Raw genomic sequence first — 11,452 nt, forward strand, 5'->3', positions numbered from 1 at the left:
GTCCCGAAACGCACTCCTCAGCACAGGGAGGGGGGGGGGGGTAGCCACTTCACCCCGAGAGAAAAATGAAGAGGATGAGACCGCAGCCTCCTGGGAAGAAGAAGTTGTAATATTCGTCATCCTTGGTGAAATCTAGGGAAAGAAGAAATGGGGGGGTTGAGTCCCTGGGAAGGAATGAGAACAAGGGGAAACAAACCTCACTAGGGGTTTTTAACACAAAAAGGAATCTAAAAGAGGAGAGACAAGTATTTATAAAAGCATCCTGGGTATATTGAAGGAAGCCAACCGCCGCAGTCAATGCCGAAATCTGCAAGAATGGTGCATGAAACGCGCCTTAATACCTTGTATCCAAGAACATCAGAAGAAGCAGGGATTTTGAACCGTTTCTTATCGTTTCTCGTCGCCTTCACTCTAAGAAACGCGGAGACTATCTGTATACAGCGAATCCGGGGGCCTGATTCCCCCTATCGTAGAACCATCTCGCGGTCATTCCCATCGAAGCTCGAAGTCAAGGTTGAGATTCATCCTCGAGGCTCGACATAAACACATCGGTCTGAAGAATATCGTATTCTGACAAGTACAGCAAGCTATGACCTATGGGGTGGGGGGGGGGGTTCCCAAGGCCCTCGGCTTGACCTGACATGGTTGGTCAATCCGGGGCCTATTTTTGAGATGTCATGTCTAGCAGCCTTATCTCCAGACCTTTATGATTAACGCGTTCTGTATCATAACAGATTCCCCTCTTATATAAAGGGGATCCCCATTACTTTGTAAGGAACTAATGTTGCTCCATTTCTCCACAAGTGCAATAATCTCTCTCTCTCTATCTCTCTCTCTCTCTATCTCTCTCTCTCTCTCTCTCTCTCTCTCTCTCTCTCTCTCTCTCTCTCTCTTATTCGCTCTCACTGGTCCGAGGATACCTCGATATCCATCGCCTTTATACCTGTTCTTTATCATATAACTTAGTTTTGGTTATAAAGAGCCTTGCTTAATTATATCCTCAACTGTTATCCCATCCTCGACTATCCCCGATAGCTCGAGTTCGACCCAGAAGTCGACCCCGAAGTCCCCATCGGCCAGACCTATATCCGGGCAGCAGGCCCTTCGGTTCGATCATCATCTCGTTCTAGCTCGCGCTCCATCGTTAAATTCCATACTATTAGCATCAACTGCTCTAACAACTAGCTCGGGAATAGATCACGTATTTTTAGAATCCCATTTTACAAATTTAATTGTCGTTACCATTTTCACGGTAAACATCTACAATTTTCTGAAATGGTGAAGGGAATATGCAACTCATTGTCAAACAGCTAAATTTAGAGAGCATTATCGATATTTATGTCAAACCTGCACTCTCTAGCAAAGAGCCATATTCTTCATTCTTTTATGACATTTCAATACTGCAAGTTGGAGACGTGACGATTGCCCTTCACTTTGAGGGGCGACAAAGCTTAGTTCAGTCAAGCAACCTTTTAATGATTGATGTTATTAATAAATGATTTTCTTAAATTTATGTGTGTCATGACATTTAAAATGGAGCAAATGTAGTATAATATGATTAGGATTGTAAAGCTTTTTATATGAATTTGAAGCCATTAGTTTAATGTGAAAGACAGGGAAAATAGGTGCCTCCATATAGATTCTCTGGGAAATTGCTTTCTTTTCTTAGGATATTTGGCTTCACAAACAACCTCTGGAAATAAAATGACTGCGTGCAACTAACTTATCAAGTGGACGAGAAGATCTTATACTTACCTTTATCCTCGTTACCCTGGTGGCTGGTCGATGGCTGTGGTGCTCGTCCACCAGGATTACCTTTATCCTTGTTACCCTGGTGGCTGGTCGATGGCTGTGGTGCTCCCGGACCCCGTCCACCTGGATTTAAGAACAGATATAGCTCATACCTTATATTGCAGCTTGCATATAGAACTCTGCCTCCGCGTGGTAATCTGGCGTCAGAGAGTGGAGTACTGATTGCAGAACGAGAGTGATTCAGGCAAGCGCGACAATCTGCAGCTGACAAATCAGGTAGACACTGCACCATGCCATACAACTTTTGAAGCGGGTCATGAATGTCAGCAGAATTTGCAGCATATTTAAGGTTGGGATTGACTGAAGTAGCTTGAAAGGTAAGGTTATCAAACATTGCATCCAAAATCCCCTTAAATTGTTCTGGCCGTGAAACGTTTTGTGTGTTAAATGAGATAACATAATCCGAGTAGTCCAAGGTGGAGACAAAAGATACATTAGAATAGCGGATCAAACACTGATCATACCATATAATTGCCTGTTTCTTGAGAGCACATACGCTCAAGATCTGGTCAGGTGCCTCGTCAATGCAGTTTTGGCAGTCTTTAGGTGCAACGTCTCCCCTACAGAGGAATACTCCATGTACTTTATCAGGGTCTTCTCCTTCACTGGCTTTTGCATAGATGAAATTGCTACTGTCACTACTAGAATTCCGGAAAAAAGCGACCAAAGTTGGTCGCTTATTGGCCAAAAAGCGACCAAACACGCATGGTCCATATTAAGCTGGTCCCTTTACCTTAGGAACCAGAATTGGTCGCTAATTAGCGACCAACTTTGGTCCCCAAAGTAAAGGGACCAAATATTCCGGGTACTGACTATAGCAACCAACATTGGTCGCCACAATATTTTAATATTATAAATTTTGCGACCAAAGTTGGTCTCTTTATGTAAATTACGTTTTTTTATATTTATTATTAACCATAATATAGCGACCAACTCTGGTCTGTAAACAAAATATTATAGTTTAAAATCTGGAAAATAGCGACCAAGGTTGGTCGCTATAGTATAAATATTTTTAATTTATTTTTAAAATATCGACCAAACTTGGTCGCAAACTATATGAATTAATTTTTTTTAACTTAAAAGCGACCAACCTTGGTCTCTATATTTCCAGAAAATTAACTATTTCTGGAAGATAGCGACCAACCTTGGTCGCTATTTCCCAGAAAATTATTTTTTATATAGAAAACCGACCAAGTATCGACCAAAGTTGGTCGCTATTTTTGGTATATTGCTGGCAGGAACTGCCACTTTTGGCAATTACACCACCTGCCAGCTTACCAAATATCCTAAACAGGCATTTTTATGCCAACAACAACAACAACACTAAAAAGCAACAAAATATAAAGATCAATAAAACCAAAACATTAAGCTAACAAAATTAAGTTAACGTTTATTACAAGTTCATTCAAAAACTAGTCCTATTGTCTAGTTCAAAGTATATAAAGTAGTTCTCTTAGCATCCTCGTTCGAAAGTTGGATTGCCTCGGCCGACTTGTTTGGTGGCTGACTGCGTATGAATTCCCCCACATCAGCTGTGAAGCGAACCTATAAGAAAAATTATATTGAATTAATATTTCAAAATTTATATAAAAGTAAATCAAAATACTTAATGAAAACTAAAAAACTTACATGTATAGTCGAGGCTCGACGCTCTACCCACCTTTCTGAATCAGTCTCTTTCTTCTTCTTTACAGTACGAGTTTCATTGAATAGCTCATCTTGCTTCATTGGCATCGTAAAGCTGTCCGGTGGCTTTGGTGATTATCCTCGTGGTACTATTACTCGGGATGAACTTGGATACAGAGAATAACTTGGATACAGTAGCTGACGGGGTGTGTCTTTTGATCAATAGTTGTTCTTGTTAGCGACAATGATGTTGAGACTGCAATGGCATGTGTTTCAAATAGTGATGGTGTAGGCAGGAATTTTAACATTTTCTAAGTAGATAAAAGAAAGATTATAGAGGAATTCTGTACTTCATTTTCCAAGAAGAAAAAAAGTTTAATTGAGAGTGACAAGGGTGATGGTGACGGAATGTTTCCCGTCGGTCATGGCAGTTCCCATAAAACGGGGATCATAAGACTCTATGATAACAAAGATTATAGGAAGCTTTGTTCTCAACTTTCTTCTAAGTCTGAACCGTACACGCTTAATGAGATATTCGTGATATATTATTCGGATTCAGACAATGATTCGATTGACAAAAGTATGGAACTACTACTCAAAAGAATTAAAGCTAAAACGTTTTTCTTGGTAGAGAAGGATGCTGAAAAACATTTTAGCTTTAATTCTTTTGAGTAGTAGTTCCATACTTTTGTCAGTCAAAGCATTGCCTGAATCCGAAGAATATATCACCAATATCTCATTAAGCCTGTACTCTTCAGACTTGGAAGAAAGTTGAGAACAAAGCTTCCTATAATCTTTGTTATCATAGAATCTTATGATCCCCGTTTTATGGGAACTGCCATGACCGGCGGGGAACATTCCGTCACCATCACCCTTGTCACTCCCAATTAAACTCCTTTTCCTCTTGGAAATTGAAGTATAGAATTCCTCTATTACCTCTTCTTTTATCTACTTAGAAAATGTTAAACTCCTACCTNCGACCAACGTTGGTCGCAATTTTTATATTATATATATTTATATTTTATAATTTTTTTAAAATAATAATAGTGGGTCCCACGTGAGCGACCAACATTGGTCGCTAATCTCAGTAAATGTTTGACCAAGAAAGTTTGACCAGTCCAGTCAATATTTTGACTATTATAGCGACCAATTGGCGACCAATCTTGGTCGCTATTGTGTTTCTTTTATTTATTTTATTATTTTCGCTAGTTTAGCGACCAACTTTGGTCGCTTTTTCTCACAGACCAACTTTGGTCGCTAAGTTTTGATCGTTTTTTTCCGAATTTCTAGTAGTGCGTTATTGTATAGTTGTCTGTACAGCAAGCGATAAAGATTTGACTGAAACTTGCTTCCTTCTGTATAGTCGTTACTAGTGGTTGGACAATTGTATGTCAGGAAGCTGCTCTCTGCAGGTTTCACGCCCACAAGTATGTTTGACAGAACAAGCAGCGAAAGAAGCAAGAAAATCAGATTTGTTCGGCTACTGCTTAAAGCTAGAGCAGACGCCATACTTGATTATTTCCAAGTCTTCCTAAATCCTAATGTACTGCCCAATTGATTGGAATTGACAATCTAAATGGAGCAATGAGTTACGTTGACGGCCATGAGGAAAGAAATTCAAAATTAAACTTAATAAAATCTTATCAAAAGTTAGTAATGTTTCAACAAGGATTAAATGAGTTGGTTACATCATCAAGAACAAATTGCATCTCAAAAAGTAAAAATAAACTTTAAACAAAAATATCTAAAATTATTAAACAAGTTTAAAGCCTCTTATTATAACTTTTCTTTAGGCCTCCAACACCATTGAGCCACCTCTGTTGCTTGGCTCATAAAAAATAATGCGTAATGAAACAATAATATGTGATTATCACACACTTCAAATACTGTGACGATCCGAAGGGGTCATCACCTGTATTCCTACTCCCTCTGTACTTCTGAGGCCCTGAAAACCTCATTTGGGGTTGCCTCGAGTTGTGCGCGCAGTCCGGGCGCGTAGCCGGAAAAGTTTAAATATGAATTTGTGAGAAAAATAATAAATTCTGATGTTTTAATTGATTAAGTTTGACTTCGGTCAACGTTTTGGGCAAACGGACCCGGACTCGTGATTCGACAGTCCCGGAGGGTCCGTAAGAAAATATGAGACTTGGGGGTGTGCTCGGGATCAAATTCCGAGGTCCCGAGTCCGAGGAATGAATTTTTGTGTGAAATTATTTTCTGATAATAATTAAAAAATTAGAAAGTGTTATTTGTTTAGAAGACGGTGCTGTTGGGCTCGTATTTTGGTTCCGACGCCCGGCACGAGTCTTAAATATGAGTTAAGCAATTGATGTGAAGTTTGGTAAGATTTGGACGTCATTTGACGTGTTTTGAGCTTGAAGCAGTAAACTTGATGTTTTATGAAAATTGGAAGGAAATCCTGGGTCTCGAGGCCCAATTTGATGATTATGATGTTGTTTGGGCGATTTGATCGCACGGATGAGTCCGTAGGATGTTTTTGAGTTTATATGTATGTTCGGTTTGGAGCCCCGAGAGCTCGGGTGAGTTTTGAGTAGGTCCCGGGAGGTCTTAGGCTAGAAATATCAGTTGATTGCAGGTTCAGGTGTTGCAGGCCCCAGCGCGGCCGCGGCCATTCCCGCGCGGTCCGCGCTGGAAGCCGCACGGCCGTGGTGCGTTCTTGCGCGGTCCGCGTGGCTAGGTTCAGAGGGCCAGTAAAGTCTAGGACAACCAGCGCGACCGCGCACCAAATCAGTGCGGTCCGCGCTGGGAGATTCAGAGAGTGGGTCTTGGGTCCATTCAACCAGGGCGGCCGCGCACCAAATCAGTGCAGTCCGCGCTGGGTAGATTCAGAGAGTCATTTTTCTTTCCTTCCTCGGCGCGGCCGCGGTGCATTTTTGTGCGGTCCGCGCCAGTCTTCAGCATAGGATATAAAGTCGGGATTTTCAGTCATTTTTCACTTTTTCAAAACCCAAAACATTAGGAGGCGATTTTCCAAACGATTCCACTTCTGCAAAACGATTGGTAAGTGTTTTCTAACTGATTTTCTTTACTCCTTAACATCCTTAAACATAATTTCAACTTCAAAACAAAGATTTTAATGGGGAAATTGGGAATTTAGGGTAGAACCTAGGTTTTCTAAAATTGGGGGTTTTGGACCTCAATTCGGGGTCCGATTCCAAAATAACTTACATATTTGAGTTCATGGGTGAATGGGTAAACGGGTTTTGGTTCGAACCTCGAATTTTGACCATGTGGGCCCGGGGGCATTTTTGACCTTTTGGGGTAAATTGATGAAAAAGCTATAATTAGTCATTGGGTTTGATTTGTCTAGCACATATTGATATCATGAAGTCCTTACTGCATAGATTTGGTCGAGTTGGAGCCGAATTCGAGAGGGAAAGCGGTTGTGGAGGATTGTATTGGCCGTGGAAGTTGAGGTAAGTGTTTGGTTTAACCCTAGCTTGAGGGAATAGGAGTCGAGTCTTGTTTGCTAATTGCTAAATGATCGAGTACGATGTATAGGTATGGTGACGAGTTCCTATACATTGGGGTCTAGCATGACCGTGAGTCCTTATATGTGAGTTGTTTGGATGTTGTTTTGCTTTCCATGCTATTAATGGCTTCTATACGTGGTAAACACCTTGTGAAAGATATTGTGATTGTGGAACTTCGTGGAGCATTGGCTCGGTCTGAAATACAAATGGTAAGGGTATGTGAACTGAGAAATGCCTTAGAGCTTGACACGAGTGCTAATGAGAGTTAGGATATGAAAATGAAAGAAAAAGAGAAATAACGATTACTCTTGCATGGCTGTTATTGGTTGTTTATGTATTCTTGTTGGGATTTCTTTCCAAATACTTGTTTATTCCCTTGCCCTTTATTTGTGACTGTTGTTTGAGCAAGGTTGAGAGGTATACATTATGGATCGGGTTGCACGCCGCAACAATGTTAATTGTGGATCGGGTTGCACGCCGCAACAATGTTAATTGTGGATCGGGTTGCACGCCGCAACAACGTTAATTGTGGATCGGGTTGCACGCCGCAACAACGTTAATTGTGGATCGGGTTGCACGCCGCGACAACGTTAATTGTGGATCGGGTTGCACGCCGCAACAGTGACAATTGTGGATCGGGTTGCACGCCGCAACAGTTGTTGATGCAAATGTGTTAGTGTTGGTATTAGTTTCTTGTTCGCTTTAAATTGTAAGTTGCACCTAGATTGAATACTTCGGATTTACTGTTGCTATTGTTATCTCCCCACAGCATGTTCCCCCCTCCCATATTTCTAGTGGTTTAGTATTTTGTTTTCGATGTATATTTATAACTGCACAGGTTTATGTGGTATCCAGTCTAGCCTCGCCACTACTTCGCCGGGGTTAGGCTAGACACTTACCAGCACATGGGGTCGGTTGTGCTGATGCTACACTTTGTGCATTTTTGCACAGGTCCAGGTATTGAGCAGCAGCTGCAGCATTAGCACGGGGGCGCACCTTCAGTCCAGAGAGACCCGAGGTAGCTTGCAGGCATCCGCAGGCCCGGCGTCTCTTCTTTATACTCTCTTTTAGACTGTTGCCTCCTTGTCTCGAGACAGACAGCTTCTATGTTTCTTTCAGACCTTTGTATTTAGTATATTCTTAGTGGTTCGTGAGTGATGTGACACCAAATCTTGGGTAGAGGCTATTATTAACTGTTCCGCGTTTTGATTCAGATTTGTAAATCAGACTTTCGCTATTATTCTTAGTAAATTTCATGTTCTATATTGATGCTATAAATTGTTAAATTAATTATTTAGTGATGAAAAGGTAAATAAGTTGGCTTGCCTAACTACCACGAGTAGGCGCCATCACGATCCCGATGGTGGGAAATCCGGGTCGTGACAAATACCAAAAAAAACAAAATATACTTTTTCAAATAGTTTAAAATTTTAGATGTGATTATCACACACTTCAAATCCAACTATCAAGTAAATAGGAAACTTTTTTCTTTTTTGTCTATTTTAAAGAAAAAAGATACAAGGATTAAATAAGCAACTTGACTTTTAATACGTAATTGAGATGTTCATGTAAACTATATTCTAGGTTACTCTACCAACTACCAAGAAAAGAAGCAACAATATGCCAAATGACTGTCACCTGTCCTATTAAGACGGGACCAACGAGAAAAGTTCCCTGAAGCTAATTAAATCAAAAACTCGTAGAAAGTTCAGTTGTTGCTTAATATATATATATATATATATATATATATATATAGGAGAAGTACTACGTATCTTTGTATATTTCTCTTGAAATTTTTCTATAGCTTGCTTCATTCGTATGGGTATTTTTATCGTTTATGTATGTCGTATTCAATTGACTGAGATGATCAAACATGCTAGTATACTACTTCGGCTTCTAATAGTGTGAAAAATGAAATGCTTCTATATATTGCGAAAAAGTAGGTGAGATCTGACTTTATATATGAAATTCCTCAAATAACAGACTCTCTACAAATTAAGAACGGCCTAAAAGCATTTTCCTATACCATATGAAACTTCTAGCTCAGTAATTCACTGGTGACTCCTTTCAAAACTACTGTTTTTTGGCTAGCAAGTAACTAAATGAGGGTTTACAAAATGTCCCATTAAGAAACAAGTTAGCCATAGTTTTGTACATGGCTTCAGTAAGATGAACACCATCCCAATTAATATACTGAGAAGGATCAGGACAAGAGCTTGCAGAAGGAGAACCACAAGTGTTAAACACGTCAAAATTGTAGTTTCCACCACCAGATCCACAGCAACTTTTGAACAGCTCCTTAAATCCATATTTATTGGCACCTTTCACTACTGTAGTGTATGCATTCCAATAATCTGCATAAATAATTACAGCTTGTGGGAATTGTTTCCTGAAAGAATCTAATTTGGCTTGGATAATGCTGTTGTGGAGATTGCTTTGCTTGTCTACACTTCCTACACATCCCATGTCATCTCTGTCAGTCTCAGGTGCCAAATACATGGACAATGTTAAGCAACCTGTTGGAGGAAGACCTTGAACAACTACATATTTTGCTCCCTTGCTCAATAGTACCTGTAAAAGAACCGATTCTAATATGAGATGTTTTGGCCAAATTTTGTAGAAAGGCCAGAAACTTTAGAATGGATGAGACATAGTAAAATAAAAAAATTAATAGTATGCTATCTTTAAATGAGTTGGTCAAACAATTCATATAAAATGTATGTATCAGATCCGATTAATGTTTGAGATGAAGTAGGCAGACACTACAACTAGCTATTAAAGAACAATGAGCGAGACTCATCCCGAAATTTTCTTGTCGGTGCTGTCGGTTGGACGACATTACAATGTGAAAAATCATCGTCTAATAAAGCATGCAAGGGATGCATGTAAGTGATCACATAATGAATCGGATGCCTATAAGATCAGTACGTAGAACTATTCATGAGAGCATTAAATGAATGTATTACTAGTATTTATAAGTTTAATTACCTGTAAAAAACCGGTGACACTTGTGGTGGCAAGATGTTGAATAGTGTTGGGTGAAACAGAAGATCCAAAGCTATACGCATAATCATTAGCACCGATTTCACCTACCCAAAACAATGCATCACTAAATACTGCCTCACACTGCTTTGGCGTTGTTGTGGAGTTTTTACAACCTTGACTTTCCAAAAACCTATTAAACCAAGTGAGCTGCGTTTGAAGTGATTGAGGAGTAACATTCAACGTGAGATTATTTCTCACAAAGAATCTGTGCCTTATAGCAGTTGAACCAGCAACAGCAAAATTAACACCATAAGTTTTATCCGCTTTTGGGTTGCGATAAGGCGGCAAAAATGGCAATGACAGTGACTCCGCCACGAAATCGATGACTAATCGACCATCGGAATATCTATTGGTTGGGTGGTGGAAAAATGTGCGTCCATAAGGAGGACTTGATACGTAATTGAAAGAGCTTGGACCAGTGGCTGAGTGTGTGTTGCCTGTGTCTGTGTAAGAGTCCCCAAAGGCATAGATTTTCTTGAACTTTTTGGGAGTGGAAGATGCAGAGGAGAGTGAAGGTGAAAAGATCAGTGTAATGGTGAATAAGATGAGACTGATTTTCCAATGGATGACTATTCTGGAGGAAAAAGCCATGGCCTCACACCTCAGAGCCTTTTGAGATGTGAGAGGTGTGAACTTTGGGAAAGTCTATGTGGTTTATATAGATTTGATACCTGCCATACTTTATTATGCTATATAAAGTATTTGTCATAAACCGAACTAAAAAAGGTAAATAAAACGTTAAATAAAATCACGGGTGCAGCTAGAAGCTCGGATATATAGTTCGGCCCAACTTTTTTCTATTTGTGTTAAGTAGTTTTTTAAATATGTACAAATATTAAATTTAGAACCGATTATTACCACTTAAAATCGGCTCTCTAAAATTCAAAATAATAAAATTGAAGTCCTATAAATAAAATCAGAGAAGAAAAAAATTAGGTGCCAGATATTAGTTGGCAGTTAAAGACCACAGGATGTGAAAGGTAAAAAATAAGAGAGGGGGCTGAGCCTGAGAACTCGCGGGAGACTTCAACTGATGTGTAAGCTCACAAGAAATTCAGTTTACTCACAGTTCAAATCTCATTTCGCAAAGAATTCTAAATTTAGTTTCCTGTTCAATTATTAATCAAACAAGTATCATGCTTATTAAATGTTTAATGAGTAAAAATTCTAGATTATTAATTACAGCGTTTAAACTCATTTTTTCAATATATTAATCAAGCAAGTTATGGTTAAATTTTTCTCAAGGTAATTTAAACCGAAATTTTATATTTTCGTTTTTCGTATTTCATCCCATACTTTTGGAAAACTAGTTAAAGAGGGGGACCAAACTCCAAAAGAAGAGGATGGAGGGGACTTTTTTCTCGTATTGTGGACCCAGAATTCTGTGAAACCAGAAGTAAGATTGAGGTCCACAAATTTGTGAGACAAAAAGGAGCCTCATACAACTAGTGTCAGCTGTACGAGACACAAAATAA

At 39.5% G+C, this 11,452-nt stretch overlaps 2 protein-coding genes across 2 annotated transcripts; both read right to left on the bottom strand.

Moving 5' to 3' along the window:
* Nucleotides 1-227: 227 nt before the first annotated feature.
* Nucleotides 228-4,947, bottom strand: LOC109209657 (cysteine-rich repeat secretory protein 38-like). Its single transcript, XM_019372969.1, has 3 exons — nt 4,757-4,947; nt 1,756-2,453; nt 228-454 (listed from the first exon to the last, which is right to left on the bottom strand). Exons 1-3 carry the CDS (start codon nt 4,945-4,947, stop codon nt 228-230), a joined length of 1,116 nt encoding a protein of 371 aa, XP_019228514.1.
* A 3,890-nt stretch (nt 4,948-8,837) lies between these two features.
* Nucleotides 8,838-10,628, bottom strand: LOC109209650 (GDSL esterase/lipase At3g48460). The gene is made up of 2 exons (XM_019372963.1): nt 9,921-10,628; nt 8,838-9,503 (listed from the first exon to the last, which is right to left on the bottom strand). The coding sequence occupies exons 1-2, from the start codon at nt 10,566-10,568 to the stop codon at nt 9,006-9,008; spliced, it is 1,146 nt and encodes a 381-aa protein (XP_019228508.1). The 5' UTR covers nt 10,569-10,628; the 3' UTR covers nt 8,838-9,005.
* Nucleotides 10,629-11,452: the final 824 nt, after the last annotated feature.

Source organism: Nicotiana attenuata, unplaced genomic scaffold (genome assembly GCF_001879085.1).
Source record: "Nicotiana attenuata strain UT unplaced genomic scaffold, NIATTr2, whole genome shotgun sequence".
In the NCBI taxonomy this organism is placed as follows: domain Eukaryota; kingdom Viridiplantae; phylum Streptophyta; class Magnoliopsida; order Solanales; family Solanaceae; genus Nicotiana; species Nicotiana attenuata.